Consider the following 22,379-nt stretch of genomic DNA (forward strand, 5'->3'; position numbering starts at 1 on the left):
ACATCTAATTTATTTGCTGGATATTTTAATATTGGAAATTAGAATTAGCTATTTATTTGCAATCTGGCACTAGTGAGTGATATCATTGTAAAGGTACATATTAGTTGAACAGAAACGGTATCACAGATTTTACAAATTTCTGTCTTATCACATATGTTCATGAAGCTGAGAATGTTCATTGATGTCGATGACAGTCTTACGACATCTAAACATCCACTGATTCTTCCTCAACATTTCAGATGCGCATCTCATACACTAAATCTCGTTGCAACAACAGATATCAATAAGGCCATTGAAAGCAATCCATCAATTTCGAGGATTCATCACCCAACACTAATCGGCTGAAATAATATTTTCTATCCTAGGACATAAACTTAGTTATCCTTGTGTTACCAGATGGAATTCTATGTACGATTCTATCTGCCAGATTATACAATTTCAAGAAAAATTACCAGAAAGTTTTTGAATCACTAAAATTGAAATGCACCATTAAAAACCTATTTAGCCCTGTTTGCTGCTGCTCTTGACCGCGTACAGGGAGATGGCTGCTATTATGGCCAATTACTACCAAAGCTTTTTACATTGGTTAAAAAGTTTGAAGAACTAGAACTCCAAACTTTCAGACTTGATGCATATCTTTTGCAAGCTGTGAAGACATCAGTTTTGAAAAGATTTGAGAAATATTTTGAATTAACTTCAGAGATAAATGAAGCCATTATTGCAACATGTGCACATCCATACTTCAAATTGTGTTGGTTACCTGCAACTGCAACTAAAGAAAGCACAAGGAAACGGACCCAAGAGGTTCTAACAGTGGCTGCAAAGGACATAAACCCACTGTGAAATGACAAAAATAACAGTTACACACCAGCAGAATATGATTGGTTTGCATTCGATGTCAATACAAATAACAAATCAAGTGTTGCACAAACAAACAAAATTGAACTTGAGTTATTACAATAGTTACAAGATAAGGCTACCCACACGAGTATGCTAGATGGTTATCCACTGGTGCGAAAGTTTTTCTTACGATATAATACAAGTTTAACCTCTAGTGGTCCTGTTGAAAGGTTGTTTTCATTTGCAGGTATAATACACATCCATAAACGCCACAGCTTGATTGACACAATGTTTGAAAGACTGGTTTGTCTTAAAGGGAATTCGTCCTTCGTTGCTCACAAAAATGTTGCATGTATTTTGTAATTTCATCTGTATTTTAAAATACTATTTTTTTTATCTAAACTACATTTTATTTTGAGTATTTTGTAGCTGTATTGTTATAAATGTACACAGGTATTTTGTAATTTGTATTTCAAATACATTTTCATAGTATTTTTCCCAGCTCTGCATATTGATCTACCCTTTTTGGACCTTTTGCTCCAAGCAGATCTTATGATCGTTTGTCCCTTCCACCATCATAGATTATGTTGCTAGCACCTCAAGTTTGACAATTACTACATCTAATAATGTTCTTTATGTTCCCTACCCATCCTTATATTTCCCAGAAAATCCTGGTTTTAACCCATAGTCATAAAGCCCCAAATATCACCTTTATCAATCAAACTATTGTTCAAATAAAAACGTGTGGTACTAAAATGGTGTCTTTTAGTTCCATTAAAATTTTCTTTCTTTTTTCTTTCTTTTTCAATTTCTGTTTTGGATGTCCTTCCAAAGATTTGAGTATCACATTCGTGATAAATAACAACTTCCTGACTGGCAAGCGGAATACGTTGTGTTGTTTTCAGTTTGAGAATGAAATGTTTTAAATTTAGAAAAATATAGTAAAAATGAGTGCGACTCCACATAGCAAGAAGCGTGTTTGTTATTATTACGATAGTAAGTATTTTTTTGTTTAAAGTCTATAAGCTAGTCCTGGGAATAAGGGCTAGCAGTCATGATGCTTTTGTGTTAGTACAAATTTTTAAAATCGGTTATTTTTGATCTTTTGGAAGGAATTATTTGTTTAATTAAATATTTATTTTTATTACTGATAAAGTCTGCTTTGAAGATTGGAACAATATAAATTTAATTTTTATTCTGTTTGGCACATTCTTGGTGGCAAGCAATCATCCCTACTTTCTATTTACTCTCTTAAAATGTTTCACTTTTTAGGCAAATTCTACAGTAGCGGCTTTCCCGGAAAAAAATCAATCGAAATTCCAATAATGTTGTGTTTGAATACAACAAACTTTCCTCAATGTACCCTGAAACAGCGTTCGAAAATTCGTAATAGATTCTGATGAAAAAGTTTGTAGGTAAAGTGGTGTATTCATGTCAATATCATTACAACAATTGTAACTATTGTGTGTGTATGTGTTTAGGATTTTAAATACATTTTTTAGTTTTTTGATTAATTGTTAGGTTCGCTGTTTTGTATAAAATGAGAGTTATAAAATTCTAAATCGGTTTTCGAAAACTTAAGAAGTTCCTTTACTTACGCTGAAAACAGTATTTCAGAATTCCTAATGGTTTAAGAGAATTGCCATTTATAGGTTAGATTAGGTAGCCTGTGCATTGACTTGGCGGCCGCAGTACTGTTTACTTGATACTATCCAGTGACATGGCTGTTGCAGTGTTGTGCTTTATCAGCACGTCCAATACTGTTTCCAAGGAGAGATTAACCTGATTGTTGTCACCAGCCTATTGTTAACATGATATTACCTGCAACTTGATCCTCTGTTCTGCAGAGATACAGCGTAGCTAATACTGCTTTCTAGAAGACAGGAATTTTGTTAGTGCGTTATGGCCAAGATTGTTTTCCACCCTGTTTTGTTTTCCATTTCAAGTGAACATTGAAAAAATTGAGGGTAGAAAACAGTTGTGGCCCCAGCTGTAACGTACTGACTCAAATCCCCACATTTTTGAAAATGGTCTCCGCTATGCTATTAATATACAACATAAATTATTTCACTATATTTGCATGTTATAGGATTTGAAAGTGGCAGAAAGTATCTTATTGATACCTATCAAGAATATTGTTATTATTAATAAAATACCACACTTGATATAAGTAGGACCAAAACAAATACAAAAACACAGTTAACATGGCAGTATTGATATATGTACATACTGACATGAGAACATCATATCACATAGGTATAAATTTGTTGAAATTTTTTAAATATAATAAACTTTGTCTCTTGTCTCAAATAACCACCTAAAGGATAAGTACAACTTAAAAAAAAAAAAATCAGAATTTTTTTTCTTTACAGAAGTCCCTAAACTAGAATTTTACCCTTTCTTTCTAGTTATTGTGTAGAACAGCATTGCAATATTTCTATTATGTTATGAGCTATGGCAGAATTATTTTACAATAGCAGGATCATTCAAGGATATATTTTTTGTAATGTTGAATTCTTGGAACAAGACATTTGCATGTGGTTTTAAATTCAAAAATGTAGTTATTTTAAAACTTCTAAAAAAATTTCGTAATAATTCTCTTAAATATAATTTTGATACTGTATGCAGTTTACAAGTACATAGTGGTAAAAGTTTTATATTGTGTATCTAAGTCTATCCCATGATCCTGAATACATTAATCCTGTGGTACATGATGCTTGCTGTTTGATGTTTGAATTTATTCCATTGAAAGATCCTGAATTTAACAAATATTGTGCTGTAACAATGAATAATGAAATTGAATATTGGTGAACATATACGATGTTTCGGTCTCAGGACACCGCCACATTCTTCAATCTTGTCAGCTTTAGGTGCGTCAGCACAGTCTTCGATCTCGTCACCAGCTTCAGTGTCACTGTAGCAATCACCGTAGAAGGCATCGTCTTCAGATCAAATAAAAATCCAAAATGGAATGCTTTTTTTGTTTCTAACATTGTTTTCATTATAATATTTTTGTTATATCCAGGATCTTTCGAACAAAGGGTAGTTTATTTAAGGCTAAGATCCTGAGTTTCTCCCAAACGCGCAAAGAAAGAACACAACACACGTGCTGTACGGTTGAGCTATGGTAGGATGAGGGGGGGTGGTAGTGGAGGAGTAGGAGGAAAGAATCCGCTTTTCTTAGAATTCCTTATTTCCCAGCGGGGTGTCATGTTCTTCAACGAGCCTGAAAAGGGGGATGGGGGAAGCCAGCCAACTGCCTGCCTCTGAGAGCAGTAAGATTTCCGTTCGGTCTTCTCTGTCAATTCTCCCCGGACTTCTTCGACCGCTCGACCCTCAGTGCATAAGAGAATAAATATTACTATTTTCGATACATTTCAGTTCTGTCCCGTAAGTAATCGTATGCAACCCAGCAGAATTAAAATAAATTTTAATTTTGTGCATAGATATGAAAACAAATATAAAGAACACTTCACATCACTCACATGTTTGATTGCAATTTTCAATTACAGTACTTGAAAAATTCCTCATTGGTTTTTATGTCATTTTCAGATAGCACATAAATTCTTCCAGTTGGTGTCACAGGATTTACTGTACATAACACATCTGTGAGAGGAATCCATAATACATCTGGTTTCCCTGGATAAGAAAAGGATGGTGATGGTCCAGCAGGGTGGAGAAATGTTACTTTCACTTCATCAATTTCTTCGTTTTTTTCTCCATAACATAAGCTAGCCACCAGTTCTTGTCATATACAACTGCAGTATAGCCCTTTACGTCTCCTATTTGCGGTTTGTGTAGTGATCTTCTAACGGTTACTTGTGATGAATGTGTAGCTCCAGAAAATATTTTCACAGTAATTTTTGATGTGCTTGAGTCAACAGGTATAAATGCATGATAATGCTGAGTTCCTTGGAAGGTAATTGCCTGATTGAAACAATATTTTAAAAATATATCTGACACTATGTAATCCTCTTGAGTAGTGTAAGTGAAATTAATACCACAAATATTTTCTACTGCCCATTCATAAAGCTGGAAAGGGGTCAAGATCTGGTTTTTGTAGGGCCGTTGCAAGCTAGCTTTAGCTGCTAATCTCTTAACCGTACCTCCAACTCTATCTAAAGGCCCTTTACCATGAGCTGTGGCTGAAAAATGCCATTCAGCTGATATGTTGAAGTCTTGCTTGTGAAAACTCAAATTAATGAAATTTGTCTTATTTTTATATTGGGCAGCAGACCCATCTGAAAAGTAAAAGAACTTATGAGGAATGTTTTTAAATTTTGTAATCAAAAAAGCAACCAAATTTCTTTGAAATGTGTAAGCAGCAACTGTATTGTGCTCTAGGCAGTCAGAAATTACAACGTAGTTTAAATGTTCAATTCCTTTTTCTCCTTTATAATATATCACAAACGGGTGAACTGTGGCATGTCCCTTAGTCCAGTGGTAAGTCTGGGCTTCATCTTGTACAACCATACTGTAGTTTTCTGAAAAGTCGAGTGTGATGGCAAATTCAGATTTTTTTAAATTTTCCTTTAAGTGATTCATGAAAGAGGTCTGTTGTTCTGCAATAAAGTCGTGGCAGACTAAGATTGACAGCTTGTCACAGAGTAAATCTATGAAATCTGCTGATGATTTCTGCAGTGTCTCTAAATTGCAACAGTCAACTGAAATCCACTGCCGAAATGTGATATTTCGTATCAGGTGCTCTTCAAATGACTTCTCAAGGACGGTCCGTATTGCTGCAGTACCAGGACAATATGTACAATGTCCAATATTGCAAATTATTGTTGGTGGATTGCATACCATTTTTGGCAGGCAATGTTTGTAGGTTTTGAATTCTCCATTTGTTAAATCACATAATCTTGCATTTTCAATCATCAATTTGACATTTTGATGGATTGTACATACACACATTGCATGTGTCCCACTAGAAACCGCTAAAATACAATGCTTTGGACGAAGCTCTGCAAATTTTTAAACACCTATTTTAATATTTAGATATTTCTCCTTGAATAAAGTGTATCCCTCTTTCAGATTGCACAAAATAAGTCTTTTTGATATTTTTGATTTATTTTTATTAGGTTCAGTGACTGTTACGCAGTTTTTAACACCAGGCATCGCTCTACTGACTTCATCATTTTCATAAAATAAATGGACAGCTTCAACTACATCTTCTAAGAGGTGTTTGCCTGGTTTGGGGTTAGGACTTTCTAACATTCCTTTTTTAGCCAAGAGTTTTTTTGATTGTCGTACCATGTAGTTTGGTGCATCAAACTCTCGCATTATTTTTCTAACTCCCCAATTTGGTGGTAAACAGGTTAATATCATTAACTTCTTGCTCCTACTAGTAGAACTCAAGAAATTGGCTTTGAGGTTTTGCAAAACGTATTCCTCTAAATCTTCACCATCATCCTCAGAGAAATTATCTGGCAACTCAAAAAGTTTCCTTTTGATATTGGAGTCAATTGTTTTAATTTTTCTGGTTGCATAACTTTTTGATTCAAATTTTTTCCTATTAATAAGAGATTCTCCTAGCCCTTGTAGTGAAATATTTAATGAACCAATCACCTCTGAGGGTGCAGAAAAACTGGGATCTTTATCAGAATCTGAACTTTATTCGTTATCCTGGTGAGTAGAAGAAGAAGAAGAAGCGGTAGCAGTTTGTAATGTTGTAATTTCTATTCTACAGCTATCACAAATGTTTGCTCCCTTTGGCAATCCAGAAAACAAACTGCACATCCAACTAGTAACATTCCTTAATTTTCTTTTTTCCCTAATGTTGTGATTGCTTTTTTTTAATGGATTAAAACACTGTAACTTCAAAAATGATTCACTGAGGACCATTTCTTACCGTAAACTGCCCACCTTAGGGTTTCAGTCACTATCATGATGAACACATTCCCTTTTTTAAAAATAAATATCAACATTCTCAATTCAGAATGCATAAACTCCACTAATAATATAAATCAAATGGTCACTTTTTATATAGGCGTAGCACTGATACTTGTACTAACAACTTTGATACTACACCAGAATGATACAGATTCCTAGCATAAACTAGCTGAAACCACTACTGTACAGTACTCTGAAAGAGCTAGGGGGGAATCCCAGGGCAAAGCAAGGGTATCATAGAGCTAAGGGAATCCCAAGGCAATGCAAGGAGAATCCCAAAGTAAGGGGAATCCCAAAGCTAGGGAAATCCCAAAGCAAATTTAGGGGAATCCCCAGTAGCTGGATGCTTGTCTGAACTAATCTTTGAAATCCTGTATCAGAGACAAGCAAGTGTAGCACTAGAATTAATTACAATTGTGTTATTAGTGATTATTAATCAATTTTATGTGTTTATACTTTCAACATAACTTATTATAATTATAAAAATGGTTAAATATCATAATTGGGTAAAGTATAAATATGGTTACAATTACCAATTAATTTTACTATGAACCCATTAACTCTCCACTTTGAAACTTTGTAGACAATTTAATATTTGTACAAAAAATTTTATAGAATGTTTTGAAAAAAAATTAAAAATGCACTTTTTCCAAAATTTTAAATTTTAAAAATTTTGAAAATTATTTTTTTTCTAGTCATTATTGTGTTACATATCACATGAAAGGCCATACCAAATGCTGCAAAATGATACCTGTCTCACCTTTCTAACTTAATTTGGAGAAGAGTTATGGTAATTTTAAAATATGCCTGTCGTTTTTTTTTTTTTTTTAGTGTTTTTTCGAAAATTTACAAAGCAATATTTTCAAAACGGATGGATATATCATTCTAAAATTGTATATTTTTGTTAATCTGTATGGAGGTAACATCTGTGCAAAATTTCATCAAAATCTGAGATGGTGAGGTAAAAATTTTATCAAAAGGGTTTTATTTCACATGGATGACCCTTATCTGTTCAAACCAAACCCTTCAATTTAGTTATGATCATTAAACATGCAAAACTTAGCCTTCCTAGAAAAATTGCTCAACTAGCAATGTAAAAATTTACTCAAATAAACAACACCGCAACTATTTCAGTCTCACCATATGTCCTATGAATGGATCGTCCACACATTCGTCTAAAAAAATTATTTAATGCACCAGAAAATCATTTAAATATGGTAGTACTACCTAATTAAATAATTGTGTTATATCTCACAAATTTACATGGACACTATTTCATTAATTCAATTTAGAAAGCACAGTTATAAATTCTGAATTTACTAATTTAATTTGTGCACAATCAGTTTAGGGCTATTACATTCCAAAGACTGACCATTGATTAATAAAAATTGTGAGCAAGTCTTTCAGTACTCGCCATTGATGTGTAAAAATCTAACCTCGGTAACTAACAAATTCTTGTGTTTTCATGTTGCAAATAAACTTTTAATACGAAACTCAGACACCAAATTTAATGTGGAATGATTTAAAACAATGCTGAGCTTAATAAATTTATGAAAATTTTTCATTGTAAGAGAAAACCGTAAAAAAAAATATTTCCTTTTTAAAACCTACCCATAATTCTGTTTAACAAAATGGTACTATCTTTTTTGAGGTTATATTTCTTTAGGTGCGTTGAGGGTGAAAGTTCGGTAAGCACCAGAAATGCAATGAAATTAGAATGCATTACACAATGGAAATATGACAGGTAGAAAATATAATGCACTTGCATGCAGAAACTGCTGCTATAGCCACAAGTCGAAGTCTTCAAGTTGGTGGACCCATGGGGGATGTACTAAGTGTATTGGTGTGTGAAATTAAACTTTATGGTAGTGAAACTATACTGGATTACATTTAGTAAACTTGAATTGTCAGAACACTCTATAATAGGAACTTAAAAAGTACCTGTATTTACTAGCCAGGAAAATTGTGTTGGGACGAACATGGCGTCAAAGATATTTAAAAAAAGTATGTTGGTTCTCTAAAGCATTACAAGCGTGGAGCTACCTTTGAAGTATTTTTCAAAATAAAAGTTGCAGTCAATAAGATCCCAGATTTGAACTTGATTTTTGATAAATAATTATATTAAACTACTGCCCATCTTGTTAAAATTCATTAAACGTTAATACTAGAAATTGTTCACACCAAAATATTAACCGGAAACATTTTTAAACACATATCATATGTTTGTGAATTTGGTTTTGCTTAAACAACTGAAATCAGTTTGCATATACTTCCTACCAACGAACTGTAACCTTATTGAGCTGATTCAACAGTATTATCATGTTATTAAAAAGAAAGAAAATTTTTTTGATAATATTTGAACCACGGACCTCATACTCACGAAGTGCACACCTTACCACCTTGCTACCAAGACCGTTGGGAAACAATAAGTAGAATACGTTTTATAATCATTGTAAAGCCAGTTATTTTTAGGTCATTTTAAAATTAGGATTACTTTTTACTAGGACTATTTTTAGTTTACCCAATATATTCCAGGGTAGTTTCACTATCAAAACGTTTCTTTCATTTGGCATGCCAATACTTTTGGTATGTACCCTAATAATTACCAAAGTGGCAATATAGCTATGAGTCTATGTTGATACATGTGCGTCCGCCATCTTTTCAAGGTTTCTGAGACTTCTGCGCAGACGCAGCACCGTTGTCACACATTCCATTCCATTTTCACGAAATTACTCCAACCAAATGCTGTATACAGAGAGCTAAGATGTTTGCACATCAAAAATATAAAAGATTCCTACAGAGAGAGAATGTTACCAAACTGAAATGTTTAGCAAAACCATTCAATAAATAAAACATAATATAGTACTAGAATTCTTTCCACTAAATAAAATTAAAAAATCAAACAATATAATTGGTAAGGAATAGTAGAAATCATTAACATATTAATTTCAAAATTTTTGAATTGTGCTTTACCAAGTTGGATAAATGTGCTTTTAGCATTAATTGGGTATGTGCAGAAGGTGTTGTCAATATTAAGCTTCACATATGGACCTGGATATGGTCATCAATTATGGAAAAAATAGCACAGTAAAGTAAACAAACCAGAGAAATGTAAAATAGTTAAAAGATAAAAAAAATCTGCTTTTTATATGACATAGACCTGTAGGAAAATAACAATGTTGATTGTAGATGAAGGAAAAAATTATTTAGTTGATTATATTTTTTCTTCAGAATAGCCAGTTAAGCAAACAATCTATAAATGCTTAATAAAGTTTGTTGTTGCTAATTATTTTAAATTACGTGTAGTTAAAATATAAACATAAAAACATAAAACTACAATAATTTTTTTTTCTATGACATGTCATTGTTTTCTTTGTAATGCACAGTGCATTTTTGTTTGAAAATGATGTAATTAAAAATGGCTGAATTGCACTAAATAGTAATTAACATGTAAAACCTTTTGGCACAGCTCTATTTCCAGGTAGGCAAGACTTAATTAGTTATAATCTCAAATATTATTTTAGGGTTTATGAGTCCCTTTTCCTTTTTTCTTTCTTAAAATAACCAAAATTTTAAAACACTCGCTAGAAGGGTAGTAAAATATTTGATTTTTGAAGATTATCATATTTTGTAAAGCTGTAGGTACAGGAAATGATTTTTTGATTCAGAAAATTTTCGGGCAGGAAAACTTTTTTCCCACTGGAACTGTATCGGGAAAAAAATCAATTTAAATGTATGCCACCTGCCAATTTTGTATATTGTAAATATGTTTTTTCTCTAATATCCTTCACGATAGTAAAATATAAATTAGGCCTAAAAATTAAATAAAAATGTAAATATACTAAAACAAACAAACTTAAGATTTAATTTGATTAACATAAAACACTGGAGTAATATCAAATCTTCAAAATAATATTTGGTTCTCATGAAGAAACACTTATTATTCCTCCAAATATTGTGTAACCAAGGCCTTTCTTTTTGTTGACACAATATTGCTTACTAATGAAAAACAACTCTCACTTTCTGCTTCTGTAGCTGGTATTCCAAGATACTTTACTGCTATCTTGCAAAGGTTTTGACAACACTGCAAAATTTCCCCCCCACTATTTTAAGGAATTATCAGTCTTTGGAAGTACACCAATCCCTCACTTAGCTTGTCTTCAGATTGCGCGAATTCATTTTGCGTAATGTTAATTTTACTACCAAAGTCTTGAATAGCACATCTGTAAATTTCAGTTATCACGAAATTGCAACGAGCAAAAAAAAATCGGGAACCACCACAAAGTCTGTTTCAACTCGGTAAACAGCAGATTTACCGTTGCTTACAGTTAGCCATACTAGGGGGGAAGAGATGCGTGCGGTCGTCTGACTACGCTATCGGCTGTTTTATAAACACCAGCTATGGCAAGTTCGGTTGGGGCTATGGAGTGTTAAGGACCAAATGTTTTACGTCCGCGCATATGCCGCCAGGTGGTACCGTTGTCGCCGGGCCATACTGGGCTGTGAGGAGCTTCAGTCTTGCACGCACAAAACAAAGCAAGGTCTGCAAGCACCTGCAGTTGGAATCATGGCTTCCAAGTGAGAGCGTAATGCATCATGTTCAAGTATTAAGGACAAAATTAGAAGTATTATAGTGTGCAGAATGTCATGAAGGCCACACTATGATGGTCGTGCTTTAGTTTTAAGCAATTTAACTATGTGCACAATCATACAAAATAAGGAGACTATCAAATGTTTATATAAGTCTGATGATGTTGATTGTACTAGGGAGAATATATTTGGGGGAATTCCGTGCTAGATCATCCAGGGGTGTCACAAATCTTTAATTTCCAACTAATTTCCTAACTTGCTCTTTTTTTTTATGCCTTACTTCACTTAATAGTCATACATTAAATGTAAATAGTTGGAGACTGCTTATATCATATAGAAATAATTTTTTAAAAGGTTTTAGCTCTAACTTCAAAATTGGGTCATTCCTGTGAATAGTAGGTAATTTTCATATTACATTTGCTTATACTTAAATTTGATTATTATATTCACAGTGAAACTGTGTTTATAAAATTCCTGTTATTACAAAACTCATTAATACAAATTGTTTTCACTGTTTCTAGAAAGTACATAGGAGTTACAGTGCTAAGCATTTTACTTAGTACAAAAAATTATTATTATTATTATGTGATACAAAGTTGTTTTTGCCCTTTGAGAAAACAATTACATGACTTAAAGAATGGTTAGTTTAAACATGACAAAATTATGAAATTAAATATACGTAGTTTCAATTAAAATAGTACTTATGTCATTACCTAGGTTCAGTGTAGGATGGACAAACATCTTAGATGAGACTGCTGTTATAATTGCCCGTTAAGAGTACGTAGTATGTATTGCAGTTTATTGGCTCTTAAAAAGTACTTCTTGGTACTGTACAAATTAACGTGCTAGTTGATCTTAGAGCACATTCTACTTTATTTTGGAGTATTTTTCATGTAGTATCTTAGAATAAAAATATTAATATTTTAATTATTTTTTGAAATCATAAAAAAAGTTCTGACTTTAATAAATAATTTTGTTATAGTTTGGTTAATACAATCCTCATTATTATTAGGTGACAAAATTATGGTTCCTTCTGGTATATATTAAATCACCCTGTGATTTAAAAAATGTTTGTGAGAAAATTTAATTTAAAGGTTCTTAAGGTTCTTGAAATTGGTTTACCATTTATTTATAGACACTTTAAATTGTTTTTATGTATATTTTTGTTTTGTTTATCTTGCAGGTGACATTGGCAATTATTATTATGGACAGGGACATCCGATGAAGCCTCATCGCATAAGAATGACACACAATTTATTGCTTAATTATGGACTGTACAGAAAGATGGAGATATATGTAAGTAAAATGATGACACTATTAACATAGTAAATTTGCAATATAATGTATTCCCAGTTTATTCAGTAGTTCGACATACTGGTTGAGTGGTCAGATGACTTGTCTTCTCACCAAGGTGATTAGGTTTCATTCTTACCAAGGTAATAATGTTTCAATTCTCTTTGGAGTAAACACTGATATTATGTGATTGGGAAACGTGGCAGATGTTGCTATGAGCCGTTTCCCCACCTACTCATTTCTTGATTGTTCATTTTCATTTTTTCACTCATCTCATCTAGTTGGTAGCGTACACAGGGGGAGGGGGGATGTGTATCCCTCCCGAAATCCTAAAAGTCTTATCACTCCTACCTACAAATGGAAAAAAAATAAAAAGGAAATTTCTCAAATTAAATTGTGAGTTTGCTAATTATTATTTACTAGCTGCAGTACCCGGCGTTGCCCGGGCTGAAAACAGGGTGAAGGGGACCTTTTTCGAAATCAGATATAGTTAGTAATTGTATTCTTAATTTGAATGTCAAGTGTGCAAAATAATTTATATCACTTTCAGATCCCGACAGACGTTCTGCCAGTGTATAGTTATTTACCTGTATATATCGAAAAATTGGTGGTCTGTATGTAATCTAGACTTTATAAAGCACTATAGAAAAAAGCTGAAAAATAAGAGATTACTAATATTGAAATGATTCCATTATCTAGCTAATGCTCAGCATGCATTGCAATGCCTCATTCAGTTTTGTTTTTTAATATGTTTAAAGTAGTTACACATATACAAATCATCCATCTCTATCTCTAAATATATATTTATCTCTATTTACATCTATATATATGTATCTCTATCTCTATTTATATCTTTATATCTACATATATACCTCCCACTATCTCTATCTCTTCTATATATAAATCTATATAGTGCTATACATCTATATATATCTCTTTATCTAACCCATTTCATTCTCTATACCTTGTCTTTCTTATCTTATAGGTACTTATCTCTCTGTCTCTCTCATTCTCACTCTGTATATATATATATATATATATATATATATATATATATATATATATATATATATCACTCTATCTCTGTCTCTTTTATATTTAAATAAATTGTCTCATGCGTGCACAGTTAGACAACAAAAACAGACGAAACGATTCGTGCTTCAACTATTGCAAAATAGTTATACCGTCTCAGAAACCTTCACGGGCATCCGCATAACAACTCACCAAAATTTTCGGATAAATGGTGTAGGAACGCATACGGCACAAACAAATGAAAATTAAAGACATGACAAACGCATCGAACAAAGGTGCGTTTAAAATTCAAGGCAACTCTATCTATTGACGAAGTTAAGAACCAAACTTTTATTAGCACCTTTATTTTGCTAGCCGCTGCGAGCTCCACTAAGCGGGCTGGTCTCACCAAGGAGAAAAATATGAATTTGCAAGACCTTACTATGTGTATTATCGTGTGGTAGACATAGAGAAATTACACTCACTCAACATTTGTATGTCTAGGACCTATGATTTTTTCTGTTATAAAATGAAATTTTCACTTTTTTACTCCTTAAGGATGGAATTTCATATTAATATGTAGACTATGTGTTATTCTGATGTATAAGCTATATTATTGTAAAGTTTCATTAAAATCCATTCAGTAGTTTTTACGTGTAAGAGTAACAAACATTCATACTTACAAACTTTCACGTTTATAATATTAGTAGGATAAAAGCCTCTTGACTGTAATTTTACTGAATTTCACTTGGCTGGCTAGGTTATTATGTATGTAAGTATGAATTTTAATGTTTTATTTTATTTGAATGTTCTTTGAATAATTATAAATGTATGTATGTGTTTTATAGTGGGTTTAGAACAGTGAGCATTGTGTTGAGGGATAGAGAGTAAGACAGAAAAAAAGAAAGCTATGCTGCAACACAACGGTGCCGAAATGACAAGACAATTATTTATCACATTTTCGGTAAGAGAGAGACAGATGTTCGCCCGGCCCATGGGAAGGCTATCTGACTGGGAAATCCCAGAATTGTATCTTAGGTTAGAACCATAGGTAGCCCTCCAATAGGGAAATCAGTGAATGTTAACTGTAAGAATAATATTTGTAGCAAATAGGAAAGCAGCAGTTCGGGGAAGTCCCCAGCTAAGTGAATTTTTCTGTAAGCTTTGTAATGTGCTTTATTTTGTCAGTTGTTGTGCGAGGGCCTGGCTGTGAAGTCACGCCATTCGGCGGCCCAAGAAATTTATTGTTTGTTGTGAGAGGAATAAATTACAAAAGTAATAAACTCTTTTATTAATGTTGAACGTGTAACAGCCTTCGAATAATTGTGATCGTAAACAGAATTTTATACCTAACTGCATGCTACTGTCGATGAGACAATTTTTTTTCTGTGTTTATGAATGTGCAAGGAGCAGGGCATGATTGTGACTTGTTACAAAGTAAACAAATGATAAAAAAAAATTTACAACTAGCCAAATGAGATCAATCTCTAATGAATGCAATCTTCGTTTCAAGATTTTCACCTGATGTTCAAGGAAATTAAATTGTTACCTGTATTAATTCAGAACTAAAGGTGACAAACCTCAATGTTTCTGAAGTTAAAACTAAATATGATTCTTAATTGTCATTCTACATGACCTTACTGAACCAGATTATGACAGAATGTGTAATATAGCTTTTTGGCCAGCCGGTTGCCTTATTAGTTAATCCCTTCTACACGTGCTTGCAAAATGAATTATTTTGTTTTCTTTCATGATTGTCTGTGGAGAAATATTTTAAATAAGCAAGTTTATGGTAGAATATTGTAGATTTATTTTCCATTACAAAATATTTTTTACAATGTCCACGTTTGACTAAATCAACACAGTTCGTGGCTACTTATTGTTCGACTCAGAAAGAATTTGAGGTTAATAAAATATCCTGCATTCAGTTTTGAACTGATAGTATGACCAAAGAAACATAATGTTCTTCGGACGATACAAAAAGTTTACTATTGCAGTATTGCCCCATCATGGGCTCCTGCCAATGACTGTGGTCAGTGAAATTAAAATAATAAATTTGTGAGCCATAGACTAGTGTAACCTCACATGGTAACATCTGAGCGATGACAAGCCAGACAAAGCACAGTACAAAAAACCATACAAAAAAGTACCAACTAGGGAGTTTGAAAAAGCTGCCTTCCTATTGCCTACAAATACTTTTCTACAATTGTCAGAGAGCTCTTCCCACGGTCGTGGCAATAAATATTGTCTATTGTTTCGGCGCCTTGGCGTCGCACATTTATCTTTTTTTCTCTCACAGGAACCACTGTTTCATGTCCTAAAAACATCACAAACACACTACATAATACATACATAAAATTATAGTTATAAAAATAATATATAAATGAAATAAAATACCTACTTATAATATCACACACACAAATTGTAACCTAGTCAGCCTCGTAAAAATTGGTAAGAATATACAGTAGCTTTTCTAAATAAAGTAATGAAATATTAGAATTACTTACACAAATATTAATTTCAATAAAATACCATTACAAAACTAGGTCGCCATAACCTTTAACTATATTATCGGCTGGTATACTGCATTACTTTAAAACTAACCTTAATCTCATAAATATCATGACAAAATAGGGAAAGCCAATGGTCTGTAATGCCTCATAGTAGTAATGTGAGCAATCAAAAAACTCATATCAGTGGTATCCCTAATTTTTTATTAAAGGGCTATGTTAACACCTTCACTCCATTGTTGACTTTTTATTTAAATTGTAGTCCAAACAATACCACTTTTCCTTTATGTAATAATGCAATAGTGATACCTGACTTCAAAAATGGAAATAATAATTTAGTCACAAAATATCAACAAATATTTTTATGTCACTTTTCAAAAGAATTTAGACAAAATTAGTAATAGGCATATTCATTTTAATCTGAATTGTATTATTTCTGAAAAAACAACATAGTTTACTGGACGATCAACTTAAACAAATCTGTTTGTATAAGTAAATGATTGACTTGTATACCTGTATAACATTCAGACATCAAACTGATGATATTATTTTATGATTCTTGCCAACACAATCTTATTAAAAATTATCCATTTTAGGCCTTAACAAGCAATACGTGGAATGGTTTTTTTAATTATCGAACCAATACATAGATGTTCTTTAGTAAGAGATGTGATTGCCCTATCATTAAGGTATTATATTACATAAGGTGTTCCACAAGGTGGTAATTTATCTTCATACTCTTTAATATTTTGATAAATTATATTAAGAACAGAATAAAAAATTCTAAAATATTGCTTTAGGCTGATGACATAAAATGGTATAAAACCATTATTGGAAAATATGGGTTGTGTTCATCAATGTAATATTCCAGCTTTTCAGACCTGGTGTTCTAATAATCATTTGTCTTTCAAATATGTCATATAAGTTTTTGTAAAACATTTTGTAGAAACACTCGTTAGATTAATTTTAATTTTCATATAGTAAGTAATGACATTAAACATGATGACCACATTAAAGACTGGAGTCATTTTGGGTACCAATCATTATTTTCACCAACTGGTAGATAATAATATTAGTAGCATATCAAGAACTTTAGATGTTATTAAATTTTTAACTTTCTCTTCATCAACGCCTGATAGTTTAACTTTTTATTCTTCACCTCGTTAAGATCTAAATAAAATTATTATGTAATTTGTAATTTGATAAATAACTCTGATTCTAATTAAATAGAATTGAAAATATCCATTTAAAATTTCTTAGATTGATATTTGAAACATTTCAGGCTTTTGACAGTCTTTTTGAATATGCTACTTTCATATGTAAATTTAATAAACATTCTCTATTCATTGGACATTTAACCAGTGATGCACTACTTATAAATACTTTTTTATCATATTTGATTAGAGTTCAGGTTGGATTAAGAATTTCAACTTACAATCATATAATTAGTGACATTTAGAAAAACCATTAGTAGACATAACTTATGAATAGGTGTGTACAAAATACTCTAGAGCCATTTATTGGTAAAAACCTTATGTAGATAGATATTTTTAAACTTTTATAATCTACTTATTTGTGTTACGTACAACATATTAGTTTCTGTTAACCCTTAATCGGTCGTGCTATGGTCAGAATGACCGGGTATGATCAATTTTCACTGCTACGAGACTGTACACGCTGTCATATCATCCGCTCTTCTGAGTAGCTGTGTCATAGGGTTCTAGAATTACAAATCTGGCATTGTCTGCCAGTTGCGTTCTCTCTTTCATTCAAAGTGGATCCATGAAATGTTTCAGCTGGTCATTATGACCGTGCGCGACCTTTAAAGTTTCATTTTATTTGTGTATCCCGGAAAATAACACCGTACGCGACCTTCGATGGAACATTTCTATGCTGCCATAGATTGCAGTTCTCAGCACTTTTAGTGAACTTTTCATAATGTTTAGTAATTGCAGTGATTACACTGTAAGTAATAGAGAACAAGAAAGAATTAGACAACTTTTAACACATGTTTTCAACGAAAGTGACGAAGACGATGTCGGTGGAAATGCTTCTGAAGATGAAGACTGTCTAACCTACAGTGATCACAATACAGACACCGAAACATCAGGCAGTGAAAGTGATAATGAACAAGAAATCCAACAGGGTACCATTTACCAAGGTAAAGACAATACTACAAAGTGGAATATACATCAACCAAGACAAAAAGTTCGGGTGAGGAAACAAAATATCATTACACATTTGCCAGGTGTGAAAGAATTAGCACGGAATACACAAACTGTTCTTGAGTGCTGGAGTTTTTTTTTTTTTTTCCAGATTCTGTAATTGACGAAATAGTGAACTTTACTAACACTTGCATAGCAAAGTTTCGCCAAAACTATGAATGTGAAAGATATGCATTGGATACAAACATAAATGAAATGAAGGCTCTTTTCGGGCTGCTTTATTTGGCAGGTGTACTAAGAGCAGCTCACTTGAATTTTTCTGACTTATGGGCAAGTGATGGTACAGGTGTAGATAAGTTTGGCGCAACATTATCTATAAAGAGAGTGTATTTTTTATTGCGTGCTATGCGTTTTGACGATCTGAATGACAGGGCAGAACGAAAATTACGAGACAAATTGGCTCCTGTTAGAAAGCTATTTGATGAATTTGTAAGTCGATGTGCGCAACACTTCACAATTGGCGAGTACGCTACAGTGGATGAAATGTTGGAATCATTCCGAGGTCGTTGTAGTTTCCGGAAATATATAAAAAACAAGCCTGCAAAGTATGGGATTAAAATTTTTGCCCTTACAGATTCTAGAGTGCACTACACTCTCAACATGGAGATTTATGCGGGTACTCAGCGGATGGTCCATTCAAGGTAGAAAACAGTGCGCACAAGGTTGTGGAAAGGATGGCAGCCCCAATTTCTGGAAGTGGGCGGAATATTACTACAGACAATTGGTTCACTTCCGTTCCACTTGCTCTTGATCTCATCAAGAACCACAAGTTGTCTTTGGTTGGTACCATTCGTAAAAATAAAAGGGAGATACCACCCATATTCTTGCAAACTAAATTGCGATTGGCTCCTAGCAACATGTTTGCTTTTGGGAAAGACTGCACTTTACTTTCTCATATGCCGAAGAAGAACAAAGTTGTGCTTCTTCTGTCTACAATGCACCATTCCGACACATTTGACGAAGAAACGGGTAACGCATGCAAGCCTGAGATTCTCACCTTCTACAATGCAACGAAAGGAGGCGTGGACACTGTTGACGAGCTGAAAGCCACCTACTCTGTTGCAATGACAAGTTGCCGTTGGCCGCTAAATATTTTTTTCACTCTGTTGAACATTGCCGGCATCAACAGCTTCATCATGTTCCAAGCCAACACCCAAAACAACATGAGCCGCCGAGAATATTTGAAAAAACTGTCAAATGAGCTCTGTGTTGACCACTTGAAAGTACGTGCTGCAATAAAAAGTCTTCCTCGACAGCTACAGGTGAAGGTAAGGCAACTGGCAGGAATCCCTGAACCAACTGTGGCTGCTGCAAAAAATGCTCCCGAACGATGTGCTTTCTGTTCGTGGAAGAAGAATCGAAAAACCAGCACATGTGTGGAATGCAACAGCTACATCTGCAGAGAACACACTGTTACAACCTGCACCAGCTGCTCAACAAAAGAGGTTCAGAGTGATGAGGACATGGACTTGTAGGCAGGCAAGTAAGTGTTATGTTACACTGTATATTTTGCTTATGTTTTTTGTAATGATATGTGGAAAAAAATTAGAATTTCTTATGTGTCGGATAAAATATAAAATAACGTGACAATAATATTATATTATGAGCCAATTGTGTGTTATGCTCGGTGCATGGAGGTTAATAGATACAAAAGAAAACTAACATTTTGAATTTGATGTTATCCAGTGTGAGATGAAAAACAACATGTTGACAATTTTAATGTATTTACAATCATGTATTATATATTTTTTACATTACAATTATATAAGAAATAATCACTATTATTAAATTAAAGGAATTTTAAAACTACTGTTTCTTTTATTAAAAGTCTCAGAACAAGCTAAGTAAAATGTTATAATTTTTTTCAGAATTTTTTTTATACCTGGTCATAATGACCGTGTGCGACACACATGTCACAAAACATAGCGCGCCCTATTAAGGGTTAAAGAGGTTTTGGAAAATCAAAGTAACAGAATATTTCATTTGAACTTTATAAATCAGTATCTATCTTGTGTGTTGTTTTTTGTCGTAATATAAACTCGAAAACATACATGATAAACTTTAATACATACAATCTAATTTACTTTAAATTACTAATCAAAAGCATTTCTCAAAACCTTTTTTTACTTCCCCTAGTTGAACACAGAAAGCTACTAAACTCTATCCGTAACTGCTATAGTTCTAAAATAAAGGGTTGTTATTTTTATTTCCTCGAAAACTCTGGGCTCAGAGTACCTCAATTTAATAGTCGTTCTCAAACATTACTTCTTAGTCTAACAATTCCACTGATCTTTTATACAGATTAATTAATAACTTCAATAACATAGCTAAACATGCCAATCTTTTTGATAGCAAATTAGGCTTAAAAATTAAATAATTTGTTTACATAAATAATAAAGGTTTACTGATATAATAAATTACAATTAGGCTTTGTTTAGTAGGAAAATATGTTAACTATTTTTTTTGACCACATTTTTTGTATGAGATGGTATCTGCTTATTAATCATTAAACTTTCTGTTCCAGTACTTATGTTTCTTTGTTCAATTCTTGTTATTTGTAATATACCCTCATTGTCTATGCCTGTTCTAGGGTTGTCTTTTTTTTATTCTATTTAAAATATTTAATCAAGAAATTATTTTATTCAACAGTGTGTCAAATATATGTTGGCCAACAATTTTTTGGGGGTCTACAGTATAATGAAAGCTGCACTCTCTCTATATTTTTTAATGTTGACTAAGGGATCGAAGGGTTGTCAAAATTGTATTGTCAGCTTTTAATGTATTTTTTAAGTTGTCATTATTTCTTTTTATGACAAATTTTAACAAAGTTCTAAAGGATAAATGTACTATTATAAAAATTATACTTATTTCTTAATACCTATGCACTGTGTAAATTCTGCGATGTTCATCAAAGCCATATATATGTGTGTGTGTGTGTGTGAATGAATCATGCGTGTCTGTCATATTTTCAAGATTTCTGAGGCTTTCACCAATGGCAGCACCATGTTAACACATTTCTGTTCCATTCACAAAATTACTCCTATCAAATGTTATGAGAGCTAAGATGTTTTCACAGCAAAAACTTTGCACTGCAGGTTTTTGCAAATTAATGAATTTTCACATTGTCTGCTATACTCACATGGTATCTTTCATCAATATAAAAAATTGCCACAAATGAGGAGAATACCTAATTTCTCATAGTTTTACTCAAATTTTACTATTGCCAGAATAGGAAAAACTTACGATTTGCTTACTCATTGATCTTGGTACAGTCTGCAAAAGCATAAATTTGTTTTTAGTGTATCTATTCAGTTTATAGTTAATTTAGATGTGCGACCAAATTACATATCAGTATATATCTAAGATAAAGACTCCCAAAAATTTTCATTCAAGCCTTTCTACATTTTTTGTTTAAAGTTTTTTATTAAACTTAACCAAACTTATTACATGCAGAAAATTTTGCTTCTGTGAAAATTACAACTTTATAAAGTTGCTCTGTAGCTTGAGCCCTTATATTAATATGACATTTAAATGGGAAGCTGGAGTAACATCTCTTATCCTGAATTTCTTGATTAAATGACAATCTATTTTTTTTTTCAAATGCATTACATATGTAGGATTGTTTATGCTGAGATAAGCCTTATATAAATGTTTTGGTTGAAAAAACTTATGTTATCCTTTATTATTTTGACATGCAATTTTTTTTTACCTGTAGCATATTTGCAGGTATGGAATTATATACATAAACTAATTAAGTGATGATAATATGTATTATAGCAGTACAGTATTGATTACACTATAAGTAGTAGTTAAAGAAAACAACTAAGAAAAGTAGGGAATTAAAAAAAATTTATGGCTTCTTTTGTACTTGTTGCAGATTTATTTTTACGGTAATGTTTATTATAGACATAATGCAAAACTTATTTTGTTGTTGCAAATTTATGAATTTCTGAATAACTAGAGCTCTTGTCCAGTTATTATTTTTTGGGCTTATTTTATTTATTTTTATTTTTTTCAG

General features: G+C 32.5%; 1 protein-coding gene across 1 annotated transcript in view; it reads left to right on the plus strand.

Moving 5' to 3' along the window:
* Positions 1–1,683: 1,683 nt before the first annotated feature.
* The window catches only part of LOC134542117 (histone deacetylase HDAC1), a 50,275-nt gene continuing 29,579 nt past the window's right edge, over positions 1,684–22,379 (plus strand). Inside the window, exons 1-2 of the mRNA XM_063386084.1 lie at positions 1,684–1,836; positions 12,506–12,618. Coding sequence (XP_063242154.1) covers positions 1,788–1,836; positions 12,506–12,618 — 162 coding nt within the window. The 5' untranslated portion in view covers positions 1,684–1,787. The remainder of the gene's footprint in view (positions 1,837–12,505; positions 12,619–22,379) is intronic.

Source organism: Bacillus rossius, chromosome 1, assembly GCF_032445375.1.
Source record: "Bacillus rossius redtenbacheri isolate Brsri chromosome 1, Brsri_v3, whole genome shotgun sequence".
NCBI classification, from domain to species: domain Eukaryota; kingdom Metazoa; phylum Arthropoda; class Insecta; order Phasmatodea; family Bacillidae; genus Bacillus; species Bacillus rossius.